Genomic DNA, 20,928 nt, shown 5'->3' with positions numbered 1-20,928 from the left:
GCTTGTGTACGCAGCTTTTTCTCTCCTTATTAAACTGTCATTACCTTGATGCACAACTCTTTTCACTTCCCTTTAATTTTCTCCCCACAAGAGACGGAAGTGTGAGAGATACGATGCCTATGCAGTTGCAGAGAATTGCAGAATAAACTGAGTCTCTTGACATGGTAATAAGGGACAAACGATAAGGGAGACATTGAGAAGAACCAAACTTTGTCAATCAATGACTCCATGAAGGGCAAACAGGGAGAAACAAAGGGAGGGTAAACAGAAAAGGATATAAAATGGGCACTCATCTGTGCACTCATCTGGTGAGCCCTACGCCTCATCTCTGCAGTCTGCCCTGTCATCTTATAGCTTCTTATTTTCAATCTCTTCTCTGCTGCTGGCAAGACCTGGTTGTGGACTCCTTGCAGCCCGAGGTGTCAGAGACTGGAACGAGTGGGATTACAAACCAAGAATATCCAAAACTGTCTTACTATTCGAGTGGTATGTAGGGCAGCCAGACCTTGGTATGGATCCCACAATTACTATGGGTGGCTGTTTTGCATCATAAAGGAAACCAGGAGCCCTTGGGGTGACTCCTGACTCCCCTGGATCAAGCAAGAAAGGAAGAACATGGAAGGTGGAAATGTCACATCCCTTTTCAAGAAAGGCAAGAAGGAGGAGCTAAGGAACTAGAATCTCACCTCAGTGCCTAGGAAGACAATGGAATAAATCCTTCTGGTAGGCATTGTGAGGTACATGAAGAACAGGAAGGTGGTTGGCAACAGCCAGCATGAATATGATGAGGGAAATCAGGCCTGATCAATGTGATTGACTTCTATGATGAGATAAATGTCTGGATAGATGTGGATGTTGTATACCTTAATTTGAGCAAGGCCTTCAGTACGGTCTCCTACAGGTTACTTTAATCTAAATTTGGAAGATATGCTCTGGGTACTAAAGTGGTAAGAATGACAATGGTAACAATTGCCAGGCTGTAATGGCTACATGGTAAGAAGTCCTGCTAGCAGCAAATTACTAGTGGTATTTCTTAGGGATTATTACTGTGACTACTACAACTTAATTTATTTATTGACAACCTGAATGACGGAATAGAGCACTCTCTCCTCATATTTGCTGATGCTTCCAAACTGGAGGGAGTGGTGATGCTTTGGAGGGAAGAGCCTGTCTTCAGGGGACATCGGCAGACCAGAAAAATGGTCTGACTGGAACATCCCAGAGTTCAACAAAAGGAAATGAAAACTTGTACATCTGGGAAGAAAGGAACAATCTCACACCACAGGGCAGGCCAGGGCATGATTGGGTAGAAAGCAGCTTTGCAGAAAAGAGCAGCTTTTGGGAGTCAGGTGGACAAGAATTCACATGTGTGCCAGCAGTGTGGCTTGGCTGTAAAGCAAGTCCAAAATGCATCTTGGGCTGCATTGGCAGGAGCACAGGCAGCCGGTCTCCTTGGCACTTATGAGTTGACATCAGGAACCATATGCCCCATGTTGGACTGCCCAGTACCGGAAAGACTTTGCCTAGTGGAGCGAGTCCAGTGGAGGAACACAGGGACACCAGGGTGATTAATAGTCTGACATGCCTCCTCCTTATCTGTGAAACCCCAACAAAAATGAAACATCAGAAATCCAAAGAGATCACAATAGAGGGAACAAATGCTAGGTTTCACAAATTCTACTATTTGAAAGAGATTTAGGAAATGTTGCCCAAACACCGCTTCAGTTCAGCTGAGGTTGTGTGACTCAGGAAGAATTACAGTCATAAACTTTGTGCACTGAGATGGAGATCTTTGTGATAGATTTTTTTTTTTTTTTTTTTTGGGGGGGGGCGGGTTTGAGAAGGAGGGGTAGTTTGGTTGTTTGGTTTTTGTGGACTGTTTCACTTTATCTTTTCTGTTTTACGGGTGCTCACCTACGCACTATGTTCAGGCAACACTGCATTGCTGTGCAATTCCCCATTGATTCAGAAATCTCATCTCAGGAGACTGATCAAAGCAATAGGAAATTTAATTCCCACATGAGGTTGCTGATATTTTGCACATTCTGGACATGAAGGAAAATCTTTATTCCTCCTCTAACTAGGTCATCAGAGATTTCTAGTACCATTTGCAAAGCTTCCTCCATGCATCCTACCTGAATAACTACAAGCTCTTGAGAACTCACAGTAGTCATTGTCATCACAGCTGCAGTATTGATCTCTCAGCTACAAGAATGCCAAGGAGATACCACAGAAAAAAGGAGAGCAGAAATTCTCGGTCTCTTAACTCCACAAAATATGCTGATTTATCCTCCGCTTTGCTTTCTAACTCTCAATCAGAGAGCCCTACTACAATGAGAAAAGTGCCGATGGACAGTGAGGTGAGGTTTGAGCAGAATTAACTTTTCTTTTTTAAGATACGATTTAAATATTTGGAAAAATAGGCAAGCTTCAGCATGAAAAATCTTGTCTTTGCATTTGTATTCAAAATTTTTAAAAATTAAAGAAAAAAAAAAAAGACTGGGAGAATTATTTTCCTTTCACTGGATATGTTCATCAGTTACTTCAAGAATATATTAGTCAACACCTGTGAAACAGAAGGGATGTAGTAGAAAAAGAAGAAAAAAGGATGTTTAGAAGGAACAGAGGAAAGGGATTAGATTACCTGTGGTTGGCTGAGAAAAACAGGCAGAACCAGAGGAGGTAGTGAAACACACCTGAATGAAATGCTGTCTTTCTGCAGATGCATTTCAATGAGGAGGGCTTTGGAGCCTAAAGGTGGCAAATCACATGGAAGAAACTGAAGCATTGGTATTGCACAGAGAATGGCATCTCTAACTCTTGCAGTGCAGGTGACACACTAAAAGGTTGATAAGGCTGTAATATTATCAAATCTAATGTTTCCAATAGAGCTTGTTCAAAGATCAGACTAAAAGTATTTTCAGAGAAATACAGTCAGTGTTCCAGAGTGGACGCATGTGTGCAATATGCTCATGTTCTTTTATGGTGAAATCAGTTTAGAAATTCTCTCTTTGTTTCCTGTTTTCATGCTGAAAAACAAAGCTAAGGAAGTATGAGAAAAGGAGTGATTGGGCTGGAAACTTCTCATAATGACTTTCAAAAATCACCTATTTTAAATAGAAGTACATAGTATGACAGAATGGACAGACACTTGCCCTCAGTCCAACGACCCAGCTGGTCCAGATCTCTCTGTATGGCCTTCCTACCCTCCAACAGATCAACACTCCCACCCAATTTGGTGTCATCTGCAGACTCACTGAGGGTGCACTCAATCCCCTCATTCAGATTATTGATAAAGAGATTAAACAAAACCGGCACAAATACTAAGCCCTGGGGACACCACGCATGACCAACCACTAACTGGATTTGGTTCCATTCACCACAACTCTGTGGGCCCGGCCATCCAACCAGTTCTTTATCCAGCTCAGATACACCCATCCAGGCCATGAGCTGCAGCTTCTCCAGGAGATGCTGTGGGATATGGTGCCAAAGGCCTTATTGAAGTCTAAGTGCTCTCTGCACTGCTGCCATCCTGCCCTCTGGACACCCAGGGCTGCCCAGGGCTGTCCCACAGCCTGAGCCCCCTCTCTCTGACACTGACACCTTCTCCTTTGCTTTCTCTGCAGGCACCACTTGCAAAGTGCCCATCAGCAAGGCAGAAATCATTAAGGGAGTTGAACATCTCCCTAAGGAGGAAAGGATGAGGGACCTGGGTCTCTTTAGTTTGGAGGAGAATGAGGGGTGACTTTATTAATGTTTACACTTATATGAAGAGTTAGTGTCAGGAGGATGGAGCCAAGCACTTCTCGGTGACAACCAATGGTAAGACAAAGGGTAATGGGTTCAAACTGGTACACAAGAGGTTCCACTTAAATCTGAGAAGGAACTTCATCCCAGTGAGGCTTCCAGAGCTTGGAAGAGGCTGCCCAGGGCTGTTGTGGAGTCTCCTTCTCTGCAGACATTCAAAACCACCTGGACAACTTCCTGTGTAACCTCACCTGGGTGTTCCTGCTCCGGCGGGGGGATTGCACTGGATGACCTTCCAGGTCCCTGCCAATCTCTAACATTATTCTGGGATTCTGTGGACCAGCAGCCAGAGCACAGCACAGAGTTCCCTGCAACAGGCAGGGGATGTCCTGGGGACACTGCTGTTTCCCCCTTCCCACCAGGCAGCTCAGTCCCCACCTTTCCAGACACAAGAGCCTCCCCATGGCTCTTTACCTGGGGAGGAGTACAAGCCTGTTAGTGTGGGAACCACCTCTGTGTCAAGAGGGAAGGGGAAGACCAGTTTGGGATGTGGACTCTTCCAGCTCTGCAGTGCACCTGCTGCATGATACAGCTGAGACATCAGCAATATGTGTGGCCCCTCTGTGAAGACATATTCGAGAAAGGGCAGAAAAAGCCAGGCTGAGAGAGGAGGAAGGAACAAAAAGAGTGGGAAAGAGCAGAGGGAAGATGCATCCTGCTCGTGCAGGTAAAGGAGCCTGGTGTGAAGGAGTCTGGAACAACTTTAGTAGATGAATGCCATACTCACTGAGGGAGAGGCCACACTGGGACTGAAGGGAACAGTGTGTCCTGGAAGAAAGGACCAGGGTTTGAAGTCAACCAAGACAATCCTAGCAGAGGAAAGCAGTCCAGATCATGCAGGGTCTCCAGCATGGGGGTGCAGGAAAGCAGCAGCAGAGAGCATCAAACCACCCATCTCTGGGCTATCAATGCACTCTGTGAGGGGCAATGTTGAAGAACTTAAGCTGGAAAATTCATAACCAGGTCTTATGAACAGAAAGCGAGATTCTCAGGGCTTAGGAGCCTGGGTCTTGTAACAGAAGGCATGTCAGTCTTGTGCAAAGAGTTCTGGCATTCCCTTGAAAAGCCCTGTGAGTAGCGGGTGCCTGGTGGGCCTGAAGGAATGGAGTTTGTACTTGGTGATGGCCAGGGAACTGGAGAGAGTGCCAGGCTCACCCAGGACCATATGACTGCACTGGGGTAGCCACAGGAGAAAGACAACAGATGTTCAGCATGTCCCATGGTGTAATGGTGAGCACTCTGGATTCAGAATCCAGCAATCTGAGTTCAAATCTCAGTGGGACCTCAAGTTTTAGCTCTCTCAGAGCTTTCCTCAGCATGCACACACCTCCACAGCCCTGCTGTTGGGTCACTGTAATGCATTCCCATCAGCCCTCCTCTCCTGTGCTCCCAGCCCTGGCACTGGCACCAGTGCCCTTTCTCCTGCCCTCTGCCCAACAAACCTCTGCAGCTTTCCCGAGCTCTGGCCCTGCTCCGTCTCAGCTCCCTTGTTCCTGATGGCTGCTTCTGGATGGGGGATCCAGTAGCGGCTCAGCAAATCACACAAGAGCTGAGGTGCAGACCATGCAGGCCAAGCCTGGCTCAAAGTAGGGTCAAAAAGAGGAGGCTGTTGAGGGCCTTGTCTGGTTGGTTTTTGGACATTTTCTAAGATGGAGAATCTACAGCCTTGCTGGGAACCTTTCCCCATCTTGACCACCGTTGTTTCTGGCATTAAGTTGATTTCCTCTCCCATCGTCGCTTCTTGTGAAATCCATTTCTCTGATGTTTTCCTGCCTTTCTCTGGCCTACTTGCTTATTTTTGGTGTTCTGGTATCCTGTAAGGGAATTCCACCCACCCTGGCACTGTTTCTGCATGGGGACACAGTCATTGTCATGGAAGGAGCAGGTTCTCTGTCTTTCTTGCAGTGGTTGAACAACTGACAGAGGAGGAGGACAAACCACCATGAGTCTCCAGCTATGCTGCACAAAGTCTTTAATGAGAAGGAACAAATGCAGTGGCACAGAACACAGACCAAGAAACACATCTGCAGGGTTCAGGGGAACACAGAGAACAGCCCATTTCCCAAGGACAAGCTGGAAACACAAAGTGTTTGCCTTTCCCCATTGTCCTCCACCTGCTGGCCATCCCAGCCCAGCAAGAGCAGTGCATGACTCCAGCACCCTCCCCCAGCACCAGGAGGTTCAGCAAAGCAGAAGAGAACGAGCCCTTTCTCAAGGAGCTCAGAGCAAAGCAGAGCCAGAGGAGGCACAGCGAGCCCCGACGTGCAGCCAGGAGCCGTGGGCACAGGTCCCTCCTGCCAGCTGGCGTGAGGACACCTAGCCCATCTGCAAGGCCTGGCCACACTCCTGCTGTGCAGTCCTCATCATTCTTCCTGCTCCAGAAGGGACGATGCAGCAGGTTCAGCAGTTCAGACGGCAGCGGGGGGGAGGCAGACACAGCCCTGACCCCCCCAGACCAAGGGAGCCCCCAGAAGAGATGGGAACCCCCCCAGTGCTGAGGGAGCTCCCAACAGCAGCTGACAGAGAGGATCCCACAACTGTGTTCTGAGGAAAAGAAGTGAGGATGGGGCCCGGCAGGGTCACCACCACTGGAGAGGCCTCAATGGCCACAGTCGAGTCACCACAGCGGGCGACACAGGGCTCACTGCAGCTGCTTGCAAGTGAGGTTGGGCCAGAGGAACCACAAGGTGGTGGGATACAGGGTCTGAAGCAAGACATCTCTGGGTGAGGGAGGCAAAGCTGAAACACAGAGCACAGAGACAACACAATTTCAGTCTGTCTGTCTTGTCCTCACTTCTCTCTGCAGATGCACTTCACTGTCCTCCACCGGCCTTGTAACTATGAGCACAGAAATTACCTCCAGCTCGTCTTGCTGAAATGTACAACAGGCGTAACATCTCAGCTTAGAGCTAGATTTGAACATCTAGGACCAAAGAAGTGCCTAACTGATTGCTGATGTCACAAGGACCTCCTCGTGCATTACCCAGTGAAAAGCCCAGATGGAGGTTGATGCAACTATTCCAGCAGAAATGGACTGCGTGGAACAAGGGTCTCAGAAATCAGCTCTTCAGAACACACAGTGTGCACAGAGCTGCCATGGCCCTCACTGTGCTCTCTGAGTTGCATGGTCCAGAAAGGCTGAACCACTTTTGGGACAGGACCCAGCTCAGTGGATTTAAAGCCCCTGTGGAGAGCCTGATCATACCCCATCTCCAGAACAACCCGTGCTGCATGGAAGGAGGCACTGGATGCACTTGACCATTTGGTTAGAGACTGTCTATCTAAAGCAGAAATTCTGCTGAGCAGACCTCCCTGTAGCTGAACCTCATTCATCCTCTTGTGCTTGAAAGAACCTCCCTCTTCCCAGCTCTTCCCAGCCAGCCCATCAGAAGGGAAAGAGGTGACAGCCCTTCAACAGTTCTATTACTGTGCACGTGTAGGCAGCCCAAGGATCCACCTGAGTAGCCACCATGACAGCAGTTCAGCCCATGGGGAGAGATGGAGTGCACAGAGGCTTACCTCGTTCCTGGAGGAAAGGGAGGCAAGAGAGGAGGATGCAGAGCCTGGAGCTGCCCAGGCCTTTATGCTGTGGCCTATTGCCCCATGGGGCCACAGACATTCCTTGCTCATGAAGCATCTAAGCTCCCATTAGTTGTTGCTTGCCAAAGCCTTGCTGGTGATTGAGTCCCTGCCCCTTTCATCTGAAATATTTTGCTCCCACTTCATAATAACTGGAATGAGCAGTGAATCACAGAATGGGTTTTGATTCTAAAGGACCTTAAGTATAATTTTATTCTACCCCCCCTCACGTGGACAAGGACACCTTCCATGAGAAAAGGTTTCTCAAAGGCCCTTCCACCCAAGCTTTGAACACTTCCAAGATGGGGCAATCACAGCTTCTATGGATGACCTGTTCCAGTGTCTCACCACCATCACAGGGAAGAGTTTCTTTCCAATATCTAATCTACATCTAACCTTTTTCGTTTTAAAACATTGCCTCTCTTCTTGTCACCGCACTCCCTGACAAAGTGTCCCTCCCCATCTTTCTTGAGGTCTCTGAAGAGTCTTCCATTCTCTAGCATAAAAAACCCCAAATCTCTCATCCCCTCCTCCTAGGGGATGTGCCCAGACCCCTGATCATCTGTGTGTACTACTCTGGACCCAACTGAGGAGATCCATGTCTTTCCTATGTTGGAGGCGCTACTTCTAAACACTGTACTCCAGGTGGAGTCTCGTGGGGCAGAGTAGATGGGCACAATCACCTCCTCTGACTTTCAGGCCACCCTTCTTCTGATACAGCCCAGGATACAACTGGCTTTCTGGGCTGCAAGCATGCATTAGCAGCTCATATTCAGTTCTTCATCCACCAATATGCCCAAATCCTCCATCACTGGACTGCTCTCTATTCACTCATGGCACAGCCCATATCCATGTTTGGAATTGCCCTGACCCGGGTGCAGGACCTTGCATATGGCCTTGTTGAACTTCATGAGGTTCACCTGGACCCCCTCTCTAGCCTGTCAAGGTCCCTCTGGCTGGCATCCCTTCCCTCTAGAGTAACAACCATGTCACTCAACTTGGTCCCATCTGCAAGCTTGTTGAGGGTGAACTCAATCCCACTGTCTATGTTCTCAGCAAAGATTTTTAATAATACTGGTCCCAGCAGAGACCCTTGAGGGACACCACTGATCATTGGTCTTCACCCAGACTTCAAGACGTTGACTGCAACTCTTTGAGTGTGACCACTCAGCCAATGTGTAGAAGGCCGATAAGTTTCTCAGGCACAATTTGCCATGACAACCATGTTGGCTGTCACCAATCACCTTTGTTTCCATGTGCCTTAGACTAGTTTCCAGGAGGATCTGCCTTATGGTCTTGCTGGGCAAAGAGGTGAGACTGACCAGGCTGCAGTTCCCTCAGTCTTTCTTTCTACACTTTTTAAAAGTGGGGCTTATGTTTTCACTTTTCCAGAAATTTCACTAACCTGCCATAGCTCTTCAAATTTAATCGCTATTGGCTTTGAAACTTCATCTGCCAATTCCTTCAGGATCCTTGGACGCATCTCATCAAGTCCCATGGAATTGTGCACATTCACTTTTGTTATATGGGCTTGAACCTGATCTCCCGTGATGACTGGTACTTCATTCTCCCAGGCCCTGCCTTTGGATTCCATTAATTTGGTGTTGTGGCTAAGACACTTGCCAGTGAAGACTGTGAAAAAAAGTTGTTGAGTATATCTACCTCTTGCATGTCAATTGTAGTCATACTACCCCAGTCTTGACCCCTTGGATAAATTCTTCTGCATTAGTAAACAACAGGTCCAGCAGTGCCTCTCCTCTCGATGGAGTTTCCATCACCTGTAATAAAAAGTTGTCCTCAGCACATTCCAGTAGTTTCCTGGACTGTTTGCAGTTCGCCGTACCACTTTCCCAGTAGATGTCTGGGTAGCTGAAGCCCTCTATCAGGATCAGCGCTTGGTGACTGTGATATGTCGAAACAATTCTTCTGTGTCCTACATTTGTAAAGTAAATAAACTCTGAGGTCTCAGCTTGTGTGCAGCCATCTTTTAAGTGCGTTTGTGTCTCATGAATTGCCTTAGTCACATTGTCCTCTTCATTGTGAGCATAAACACGAGCCACGGTGAAATGCATCTATGATGGACACCTTGAGTTAGCTGTTGGGTGCTTTTAGTGCAGATATTCAAGCTAAACCTAAGGAACATTTCTACAACGGGTCATGGTAGACACACAGGAGAGAGCAGGTAGGTTCAAGACTGCACAATCTTGTACAGGAGAATAGATGCTGTTCTGCAGGGATGTTGCAAAGCTCAGTAGCAAAGAAGGATCATTGTGGGCTGGAGGGAAACCCCTTGCAAGCAGGACTGAGGGCCTCAAGGACCCTAGGAGAGTGATCACAGAGAAGCCCATGCCCATCTCTGAAAGACACCCACACCCAAATCGGCTTGATTTGCTCAGAAAGAGCACCCCATACCCCAGAGGTCTGCATGGCCTGATTTTGCAGAGAGGTTCAGGGCAGAGAGCCAAAAGCTCATGGCCTTTTTTCTTGGTCACAGATGGGGTGACCCATTCCATACATTTCAGACTACAAAGGGACATTGGATCAGTCTCACAGAGCACCTAGGAGTCATCATGATGTGGTAGAGTTGGGAAAAACCCTGAGCTCCTGGCAAACGTGAGTCCTCATGCTGTGGACTCCAGTGGACAAAGTGCCCCAGCCTCAGGCATGTCAGAGATACCAGAGTCATAGCCTCATTCCTCTGAAAGTTCTGCTTTCCTCAAAGGCATTACCACACCTTTTAGCATCATTCCTGGATCAACTGGTGCTTCTATGCAGCCTTGTGCTGCTGCCGACTTCCAAGGCATTGCTATTTGTTTGCTGCTCTTGAGACTCCATACTCTTCCAAATAATGATGGTTAGAAGGGACCTGAGGAGGTCCTCTTGGACAATCTCCTGCTCTGAGCAGACAAAGCTTCCCACTTACCTCAGGAAGCTCTGGGCCTTGTCCTGTTGACTTCTGAACTCTGCCACCATTGGAGAAGTCACTGTCTCTAGGACAGCACGTCCAGGTCTGCACTGTGCCCCTTGTGGGCCACCAGGAGATGGCAGTGAGGGTGCCAGCATTGTTTAGCAGTTACAGAGAAAGGTCTGGGGAGATGAGATGAATAGATTTTTTTCATGTGGTCAGTATAAAGACAACTCAGGGGTGGCCACTTCTCTTTCTCCTTCTCAGTCTGGTTGTTTCATCCCTCATTTGAAACCCACCGATATCTAGGTTTGATCTGAATGAGCCAAGAAATCTGATTGTGCTCCATGAAGACCATGAGTGCTGGATGTATGAATGCCACCTGGTCTGCATTTCACTTTCATGCCATTGAGTAGAACCCCCTTCTGGGCAGCAGGTGTGACAGGAAGAAGAGGGAAAGTCTGTAGAAGCAGAACTTTCACTGTAAATCCTGGAAGGAGCCTGCACTCCTAATCCTTCTATTTACTTCCCATCCACCTCCAGACCTCATCCCATAACCCTGGGATCTTCTGGAGAGAAGTACTGGCAGAGAAACAGACAGAACGTGAGGGCTGGAGCACGTGGTGTATAGGGTAAGTCTCAGGTTACTAGGGTTGTGGAGTCTAGTGAAAATGAGCAAGGTGGAGAGCAGGAGATGCATATAACTGCAAAAGGGTAAGAGGCCTTAAGCTGTTGAGTTATCAGGGAATTTGGGCTGCTCGGAGCAGTTCATTGGAGCAGAGGACCTCCAGACACCCATTCCAACTGTTGTACTTCTCAGGTATGCTGAATGAAAGAGTGACTTTAGTTGGAAGAGACCCTAGGAAAATCAAGTCCAGCCATTGACCTAACACTGTCACATGAGTCCTTGAGCAGCCAGCAAAAGGTCATGCCTTGAACACAGCAACAGTTCAAGATCACATAGAAGCACCAATGGCTTCATGAGGCTATCAGCTGTGATATTGCTGGTGCACGTGAGGCCAGGACAACATGTCCACTGAAATTCACAGCAATGACTCATGTTTGCCGGCAGTTCAGGGTTTTTCCCAGGTACTCTAGGAGTCTGATCCAATGTTGCTTTGTAGTCTGAAATGCATGGAATGGGCCATGCCACTCCTGACTCAAGAAAAATGGCCATGAGCATTTGCTTTCTTGCCCCGCACTTGTCCTCATAGGGAGGCCATGCAAGCCTTTGGGCTCTGGGGTTCCTTGCAGAGCAAACTAGGTCCATTTGGGTGTGGGTCCCTTTCAAGAAAGGACATGGGCATCTCTTTAATCACAAAACCTGGATGTGGTACAGCCTGATGAACATGAACAAGGTCGTCGTGGCTGTCATTCCAACCCACAAGGGACTTCCCTCCAGCCCCAAATGGTTTTTCCTTGCTGTTCAGCTTTGCCACATCCCTGTAGAGGTGCATCTCTTCTCCTATATGAGATTGCACAGTCTCAACATTCTCTTACAACATACTCACAGCCTCCTCCATGTCTACAATGACCTGTGGGGAGAAATGTCTCTCAGGTTTAGCCTGCGTGTCTGCACTGAAAACATTGGAGAGTTGACTTGACGTATCCTTTAAAGCAGAACTTCACCATGACTGGTAGTTGCACTCACCATTAAGAAGGCAATGTGACAATCCGTATCACCAGAAAAACCCCAAAAACATAACCTCAATACTAGACTTAGACCTCAGAAATAAGTTGCCTTATGAAGCTGGGGCACACATTGATTATTTTGGTGTCCAGCAGTATGAAAAATGAACACAATATTTGGGATGAAAGGATCAAGTAATTAAGCACCTGGAATGACTCATCAGGCAAGATCTACTATTGGTTTAATGCTTCGTGAGCAAGGAATGTTTGTGGCCCCACAGAGCACTAGGCCACAGCATAAAAGCCTGGGCAGCTCCAGGCTCTGCATCCTCCTCTCTTGCCTCCCTTTCCTCCAGAAACGAGGTAAGCCTCTGTGCACTCCATCTCACTCCATGGGCTGAACTGCTGTCATGGTGGCTACTCAGGTGGATCCTTGGGCTGCCTACAAGTGCACAGCAATAGAACTGTTGAAGGGCTGCCACCTCTTTGCCTTCTGATGGGCTGGCTCGGGAGAGCTGGGAAGAGGGAGGTTCTTTCAAGCACAAGAGGATGAATGGGGCTCAGCTGCAGGGAGGTCTGATGAGCAGAATTTCTGCTTTAGACAGATGGTCTCTAACCAAATGGTCAAGTGCATCCAGTGCCTCCTTCCATGCAGCACGGGTTGTTCTGGAGATGGGGTATGATCAGGCTCTCCACAGGGCCTCTAAATCCTCTTAGCTGAGTCCTGTCCCAAAAGTGGTTCAGCCTTTCTGGACCATGCAACTCAGAGAGCACAGTGAGGGCCATGGCAGCTCTGTGCACACTGTGTGTTCTGAAGAGCTGATTTCTGAGACCCTTGTTCCACGCAGCCCATTTGTGCTGGAATAGTTGCATCAACCTCCATCTGGGCTTTTACACTGGGTAATGCACGAGGAGGTCCTTGTGACATCAGCAATCAGTTAGGCACTTCTTTGGTCCTAGGCATTCAAATCTAGCTCTAAGCTGAGATGTTATACCTGTTGTACATGTCAGCAAGATGAGCTGGAGGCAATTTCTGTGCTCATAGTTACAAGGCTGGTGGAGGACAGTGAAGTGCATCTGCAGAGAGAAGTGAGGACAAGACAGAGAGACTGAAATTGTGTTGTCTCTGTGCTCTGTGTTTCAGCTTTGCCTCCCTCACCCAGAGATGTCTTGCTTCAGACCCTGTATCCCACCACCTTGTGGTTCCTCTGGCCCAACCCCACTTGCAAGCAGCTGCAGTGAGCCCTGTGTCGCCCGCTGTGGTGCCTCGACTGTGGCCATTGAGGCCTCTCCAGTGGTGGTGACCCTGCCAGGCCCCATCCTCACTTCGTTCCCTCAGAACACAGTTGTGGGATCCTCTCTGTCAGCTGCTGTTGGGAGCTCCCTCAGCACTGGGGGGGTTCCCATCTCTTCTGGGGGCTCCCTTGGTCTGGGGGAGTCAGGGCTGTGTCTGCCTCCCCCCCGCTGTCGTCTGAACTGCTGAACCTGCTGCATCGTCCCTTCTGGAGCAGGAAGAATGATGGAGACTGCACAGCAGGAGTGTGGCCAGGCCTTGCAGATGGGCTGGGTGTCCTCACACCAGCTGGCAGGAGGGACCTGTGCCCACGGCTCCTGGCTGCACGTCAGGCCTCGCTGTGCCTCCTCTGGCTCTGCTTTGCTCTGAGCTCCTTGAGAAAGGGCTCGTTCTCTTCTGCTTTGCTGAACCTCCTGGTGCTGGGGGAGGATGCTGGAGTCAGGCACTGCTCTTGCTGGGCTGGAATTGCCAGCAGGTGGAGCAGAATGGGGAAAGGCAAGCACTTTGTGTTTCCAGCTTGTCCTTGGGAAATCGGCCGTTCTCTATGTCTCCCTGAACCCTGCAGATGTGTTTCTTGGTCTGTGTTCTGTGCCACTGCATTTGCTCCTTCTCATTAAAGACTTTGTGCAGCATAGCTGGAGACTCATGTTGGTTTGTCCTCCTCCTCTGTCAGTTGCTCAACCGCTCTGCAAGAAAGACAGAGAACCTGCTCTTTCCCATGACAATGACTGTGTCCCCATGCAGAAACAGTGCCAGGGTGGGTGGAATTCCCTGACAGGACACCAGAAGCAACGGACAGGAGAGGAAATCAAATTAATGCTACAAAGAGTGGTAGACAAGATGGGGAAAAGGTTCCCAGCAAGGCTGTAGATTCTCCATCTTAGAAAATGTCCAACAGCCAACCAGACAAGGCCCTCAACACCCTCCTCTTCTTGACCCTGCTTTGAGCCAGGCTTGGCCTGCATGATCTGCACCTCAGCTCTTGTGTGATTTGCTGAGCCGCTGCTGGATCCCCCATCCAGAAGCAGCCATCAGGAACAAGGGAGCTGAGACAGGGCAGGGCCAGAGCTCGGGAAAGCTGCAGAGGTTTGTTGGGCAGAGGGCAGGAGAAGGAGCACTGGTGCCAGTGCCAGGGCTGGGAGCACAGGAGAGGAGGGCTGATGGGAATGCATTAAAGAAGTGACCCAACAGCAGGGCTGTGGAGGTGTGTGCATGCTGAGGAAAGCTCTGAGAGAGCTAAAACTTGAGGTCCCACTGAGATTTGAACTCAGATCGCTGGATTCAGAGTCCAGAGTGCTCACCATTACACCATGGGACCTGCTGAACACCTCTTGTCTTTCTCCTGTGGCCACCCCGGTGCAGCCATATGGTCCTGGGTGAGCCTGGCACTCTCTCCAGTTCTCTGACCATCACCAAGTACAATCTCCATTCCTCCAGGCCCACCAGGCACCCGCTACTCACAGGGCTTTTCAAGGGAATGCCAGAACTCTTTGCACAAGACTGACATGCCTTCTGTTACAAGATCTAGGCTGCTAAGCCCTGAGAATCTTGCTTTCTCTTCGTAAGACCTGGTCATGAAGTTTCCAGCTTACGCTCTTCAACATTGCCCCTCACAGAGTGCATTGATAGCCCAGAGATGGGTGGTTTGATGCTCTCTGCTGCTGCTTTCCTGCACCCCCATGCTGGAGACCTTCCACTATCTGGACTACTTTCCTCTGCTAGGATTGTCTTGGCTGACTTCAAACCCTGGTCCTTTCTTCCAGGACACACTGTTCCCTTCAGTCCCAATGTGGCCTCTCCCTCAGTGAGAATGGCGTTCATCTCCTAAAGCTGTTCCAGACTCCTTCACACCAGGTTCCTTTACCTGCACGAGCAGGATGCATCTTCTCTCTGCTCTTTCCCACTCTTTTCGTTCCTTCCTCCTCTCTCAGCTTGGCTTTTTCTGCCCTTTCTCGAATATGTCTTCACAGAGGGGCCACACACATTGCTGATGGCTCAGCTGTATCATGCAGCAGGTGCACTGCAGAGCTGGAAGAGTCCACATCCCAAACTGGTCTTCCCCTTCCCTCTTGACACAGAGGTGGTTCCCACACTAGCAGGCTTGTCCTCCTCCCCAGCTGCAGAACCCTGATGGTCTCCTCTTGTTTCTGGGAAGCTGGGGACTGAGCTGCCTGGTGGGAAGGGAGAAACAGCAGTGTCCCCAGGACATCCCTTGCCTGCTGGGGGAACTTTGTGCTGTGCTCTGGCTGCTGCTTCACAGAATTCCAGAATGTCAGGGATCGGAAGGAACCTGGAAAACTCATCCAGTGCAATCCTCCCATGGAGCAGGAACACCCAGATGAGGTTACACAGGAAGGTGTCCAGGCGGGTTGGAATGTCTGCACAGAAGGAGACTCCACAACCTCCCTGGGCAGCCTGGGCCAGGCTCTGCCATCCTCACTGGGAAGAAGTTCCTTTGCAAATTCAAGTGGAACCTCTTGTGTTGCACTTTGAACCCATTACCCCTTGTTTTACCGTTGGTTATCACCAAGAAGAGCCTGGCTCCGTCCTCGCAACACTCAATCTTTATATGTTTGTAAACATTAATAAGGTCACCCCTCATTCTCCTCTTCTCCAAACTAAAGAGACCCAGCTCCCTCAGCCTTTCCTCACACGGGAGATGTTCTGCTCCCTAATGATCTCTGCCTTGCTGATGGGCACTTTGGACAAGTTGGACATGAGCCAACAGTGTGCCCTGACAGCCAAGAGGTCCAACCATACCCTGGGGTGCATCCAGCACAGCATGGCCAGCCAGGTGAGGGAGGGGACTGTCCCGCTCTGCTCTGCACTGGAGCCACCTCACCTGAGACACTGTGTGCAGGGCTGGGTGCCATGGGATAAAGAAGACATGAAGCTACTAGAGAGTGTGCAGAAGAAGGCTAAAAAGTTGGTGAAGGGTTTGGAGAGGAAGCCAAATGAAGAGCAGCTAACGTCACTGGGTTTGTTCAGCCTGGAGGACACTGATAAATAAAGGCCACTGGAGTCTCTATGGGGTGTCTCAAAAGCATGAGAAGACACAGCCCCATATTTACCCTAATCCCAACCACAGGTGATTCCTCCTCCTTTCCTCATTGACTGAGGTACTTGGAGCATACAAGATTTGTGATCTGCCTTTCTTTTTCAGCCAGCAACATCCTCTTATGTGTCCCCCCACCAACATTCCCTGTTAACTGATTGGTTAAACCGATAAGTTTTAGCTTGGAGAAGAGGAGACTAAGGGGTGACCTCATTAATGGTTATCAACATGGAAAGGGGGAGTGTCAGGAGGATGGAGCCAGGCTCTGCTGGTGACAACCAGTGACAGGACAAGGGGCAATGGGTGCAAACTGGAACACAGGAGGTTCCACTGAAATCTGAGAAGCAACTTGTTTGGGGTGAGGGTGGCAGAGCCTGGCCCAGGCTGCCCAGGGGGGTTGTGGAGTCTCCTTCTGTGCAGACATTCCAACCCGCCTGGACACCTTCCTGTGTAACCTCATCTGGGTGTTCCTGCTCCATGGGAGGATTGCACTGCATGAGCTTTCCAGGGCCCTTCCAATCCCTGACATTCTGGGATTCTGTGATAAGTCTGTTGCACTCAGTTTTCTCAAGATACAGGCCTGGTCACCACTGTAAAAGGCAACAAGTTTAATATATCAGCAACATAAGGAGCAGTAAGGGGAATCTCCCTCCCTGATGGATACAGAGGGAAACATAGTGACAGAAGATGAGGGAAATGCTCAAGTACTAAATGTCATCTTTGTCTCAGTCTTTAATAGTCAGAACAGTTGTGCACCAGGTATCCAGCCCCCTGAGCCAGAAGACAGGCATGGGGAGCAGAATGAAGCACAAATAATCCAAGGGGAAATGGTTAACGTCCTGCCACACTACTTGGACATCCACAAGTCTATGGGGCCAGATGAGATGCACCCAAGGGTGCTGAGGGAGCTAGCGGAGGTGATGACTGAGCCACTTTCCATTAATTATCAGCAATCTTAGCTAACTGGGAAGGTCCCAGTTGACTGGAATTTGGCTAACGTGACGCCCATCTACAACAAGCGTCAGAAGGAAGATCCAGGGAACTACAGACCTGTCAGTGTAACCTTGGTGCTAGGGAAGGTCATGGAGCAGATGATCGTGAGGAACATGCCATGGCACATAGAAGAGAACCGTAAGATCAGGCCCAGTCAACATGGGTTTATGAAAGGCAGGTCCTGTTTGACCAACCTGATCTCCTTGTACGACAAGATGACCCATGTAGTAGATGAGGGAAAGGCTGTGGATGTTGTGTAGTTAGATTTTAGTAAAGTCTTTGACACCATATCCCACAGCATTTCCTGGAGAAGCTACAGCTCATGGCCTGGGTGGGTGTATCTGCAATGGGTAAAGAACTGGTTGGATGGCCAGGCCCAAAGGGTTGTGGTCAAAGGAACCAAATCCAGTTAGTGGTTGGTCATGAGTGGTGTCCCCAGGGCTCAATATTGGCAGCAGTTTTGTTTGATCTCTTTGTCAATAATCAGAATGTGAGGATTGAGTGCACCCTCAGTGAGTCTGCAGACGACACCAAATTGGGTGGGAGTGTTGATCTGTTGGAGGGTAGGAAGGCCATACAGAGAGATCTGGACCAGCTGGATCATTGGGCTGAGGGCAAGTGTCTGAGGTTTAACCCAAGATGTCATGGTTTAACCCAAGTTAGCAGTACAACCAATAGCCATGCGCTCTCCCCGTCTCCTGCCCCGCCCCAGCAGGGGAGAGAATCAAAAAGGAAGGGAGAAACTTGGATTGAGATAAACACAGTTTAATAAAAGAACAAAATACTAGTACACTACTAGTAAATAGATATACAGATATACAGAGATATAGAGAGAGATATATAAATAATAGAAATAAATTATACTCAAAACAATTCCAAATAAACTCTGTCCACAAATGAGCAGCTAATCCCAGCAAGCCACACCTGGTCCTAAAGCTGATCCCAGGGAGAGAGAAAGAGAGGAAAAAGGCACAGAAGCCCAGAGGCCTCTGCAAAATGGCAAAAGGCTGGGCTGAGTGTCCCAACTGAACTTCCTGGCTACCGACAGGGAGAGAGAGAGAGAGAAACCAGAGAGATCACTAGAGCCAAAACTGGAAGTTTCTAGCTCCTCAACTCTCCTTAAATCTTTAGCAGGATACTAATGGGATGGAATACTCAAATTGATCAATCTGGATGTCAGTCAAGCTCTGCTCCATTTCTGCCGCCCTTCCTTGATGCCTCACACCCGTAAGCAAGGTGCCCAGAATGTCCTTGGCTCTCAGACCAAAGCAATTAGAAACATTAACTCTGTCTTGGGGTGTTATCTGCTTGTTCTCAACTAAGTCCAAATAATGAGTGTGCTAGCTATGAAAAAGGAAAGTTTTCTAACTGCACAAAGAAAGTTAACCCATTTTCAGTCAAACCTGCACACAAGGCCAAGTGCTAGGGCCTGCACTTGGGTCACAACAACCCCATGAACGCTGCAGGCTCAGGGAAGAGTGGCTGAAAAGCTGCCTGGCAGAAGGGATCTGGGAGTGTTGATTGACAGCCGACTGAACATGAGCCAGCAGGGTGTCCAGGTGGCCAAAAAGGCCACCAGCATCCTGGTATGTATCAGGAATAGTGTGACCAGGAGGACTCGAGGAGTGGTTGTGCCACTGCACTCGGTCCTGGCGAGGTCTCACCTTGAACAGTGTGTTCAGTTTTGGGCCCCTCATCATAAGAGGGATATTGAAGTACTGGAGAGAGTGCAGAGGAGGTGATGAAGCTGGTGAGGGGCTGGAGCACAAGTGTGATGAGGAGTGGTTGAGGGAACAAGGTCTGTTTAGCCTCAAGAAAAGGAGGCTGAGGGGAGACCTTACTGCTATCTACAACTGCCTGAAAGGAGGCTGGAGAATGGAGGGGGTTGGTCTCTTCTCCCAAGTTGCAAGTGATTGGACAAGAGGAAATGGCCTCAAGTTGACCAGGGGAGGTTTAGATCGGATATTAGAAAAAAATTCTTCCTGGAAAGGGTTGTCAGGCATTGGAACAGGCTGCCCAAGACAGTGGGGAGTCACCATCCCTGGAGGGGTATAAAAGGTGTTTAGAGAAGATTCTTAGGGACATGGTTTAGTGCTAGAGCTGGGTTATGGTTGGACTCGGTGATGCTGAGGGTCTCTTCCAACTGAAATGATTCTATGATTCTATGATACGATTCCATGACATGGAACTGTAATCCAGGCTAAGACTGAAGGTGCTGAATGTCTATGTAAAGACACATAGAATATAAAAATGAAGCCCTTATAAACTGCTGCACTCCACACTAAGGTTGGGATTTGGTACCCAAGTACAAATAGATATCTAGTGCTCTAATGCTAAAGTCCATGAATATCTCCCCTTTGATTCATATCTGGACAATTAACTTCTTAATGTGTTAACTTACGTGAGGTGAGATAATTGGTTGTTTTCCAGTCTCTTGCAATACAATGTCCCTCTGAGCTCTTTCCTTAGAAGCAGGAGAGGTGAAGTAAACTGCATTCTGAGTCTTGTCCTTGTTTTAGTCACATTCCTCCAAGAAAGAGTTTTTTCCCTAGCATTTTTTTCAGGGCAGATCTCATCTCCTGGTTCCTGTAAGTGTAGATCAAGGGTTTCAGAGCTGGGGTGACAAAACTGCACAGAAGAAACACTTGTACATTCCTTTGAAGGGACCTTCCTGAGGAGGGTGGTGTATAATTGAAGAGCACTGGAATGTACAACAGTGCCACAACGGTGAGGTGGGAGGCACAGGTGGAGAAGGGCTTCCATCTTCCTTCCTGGGACCGGACTTTATGGAAGATGAAGCAGATGATGGAGAGGTAGGAGAGGACTATGAGAGCAAAGGGGCCTAGAACAACAGATGTGGTAATGACATTGAGGAGGGTCATGTTGAGGCTGGTACTACTGCAAGCCAAATTCAACAGTGGCTTGATGTCACAGAAGAAGTGATGAATGTGGTTGTGGCCACAGAAAGTCAGCTGAGAGGTCATGACTGAGTGTATCATGGCATGCACAAAACCAATGGACCAGCTGGCCGTGGCCAGCAGCAGACAAGTCTGGGGACTCATGACAAGGGTGTAGCGCAAAGGATTGCAGATGGCCACATAGCGGTCATAGGCCATGGTGGCCAGTAACACAGCCTCAGTACTGCCCAGAAAGTGGAAGAAGTGGATCTGGGCCAAGCACCCACCAAAAGAGATGGGCTGATGTCCAAAGAGAAGGCCAGTCAACATCTTGGGAACAGTGACTGTGGAGTAGATGATGTGCAGGCAGGACAGGTTTCCCAGGAGGAAGTACATTGGTGTGTGAAGAATGAACTGTCCACTTTTTGACCCTTTTGGATTATGAACTGATGGAAAAAGTGTCCATACCATAATAGAAATCACTCCAGTAAAATCAGCATCTATTATTCCCAGTAAAACAAAAACTCCTTTTCTGGATGTAGAAGATCTCCCCAGCAGTAGCGCCCTCAACCCCCGACCCAAAGGTCTGTGCCTTTCAGTAGGAAAGCAGCAAACCTGGGAATCACCAGAGTTGTCTCTACTGCTGTTGAGACATCCACTCCTGCACTCCCTGAGGGGGCGGTGGCGCTGCTGTCCAAACAGCCTGCCTGTGAGGGTTGCTGTTTTGTGTCATGGCGCTGCCCCTCCCCACGCTCAGTGATCCCTTTCC

At 49.0% G+C, this 20,928-nt stretch overlaps 1 protein-coding gene across 1 annotated transcript; it reads right to left on the bottom strand.

Annotated features, from left to right (window-relative positions):
• Window positions 1-19,781: 19,781 nt before the first annotated feature.
• On the bottom strand, window positions 19,782-20,555 carry LOC308044754 (olfactory receptor 12D1-like; the record flags this gene model as incomplete). The annotated part of the gene is made up of 1 exon (XM_080351620.1): window positions 19,782-20,555. One exon carries the CDS (start codon window positions 20,553-20,555, stop codon window positions 19,782-19,784), a length of 774 nt encoding a protein of 257 aa, XP_080207746.1.
• Between the last annotated feature and the right edge of the window lie 373 nt (window positions 20,556-20,928).

This window comes from Nesoenas mayeri (genome assembly GCF_963082525.1).
Source record: "Nesoenas mayeri genome assembly, chromosome: 11".
Taxonomy (NCBI): Eukaryota; Metazoa; Chordata; class Aves; order Columbiformes; family Columbidae; genus Nesoenas; species Nesoenas mayeri.
This window is presented reverse-complemented; position numbering and strand designations above follow the sequence as displayed.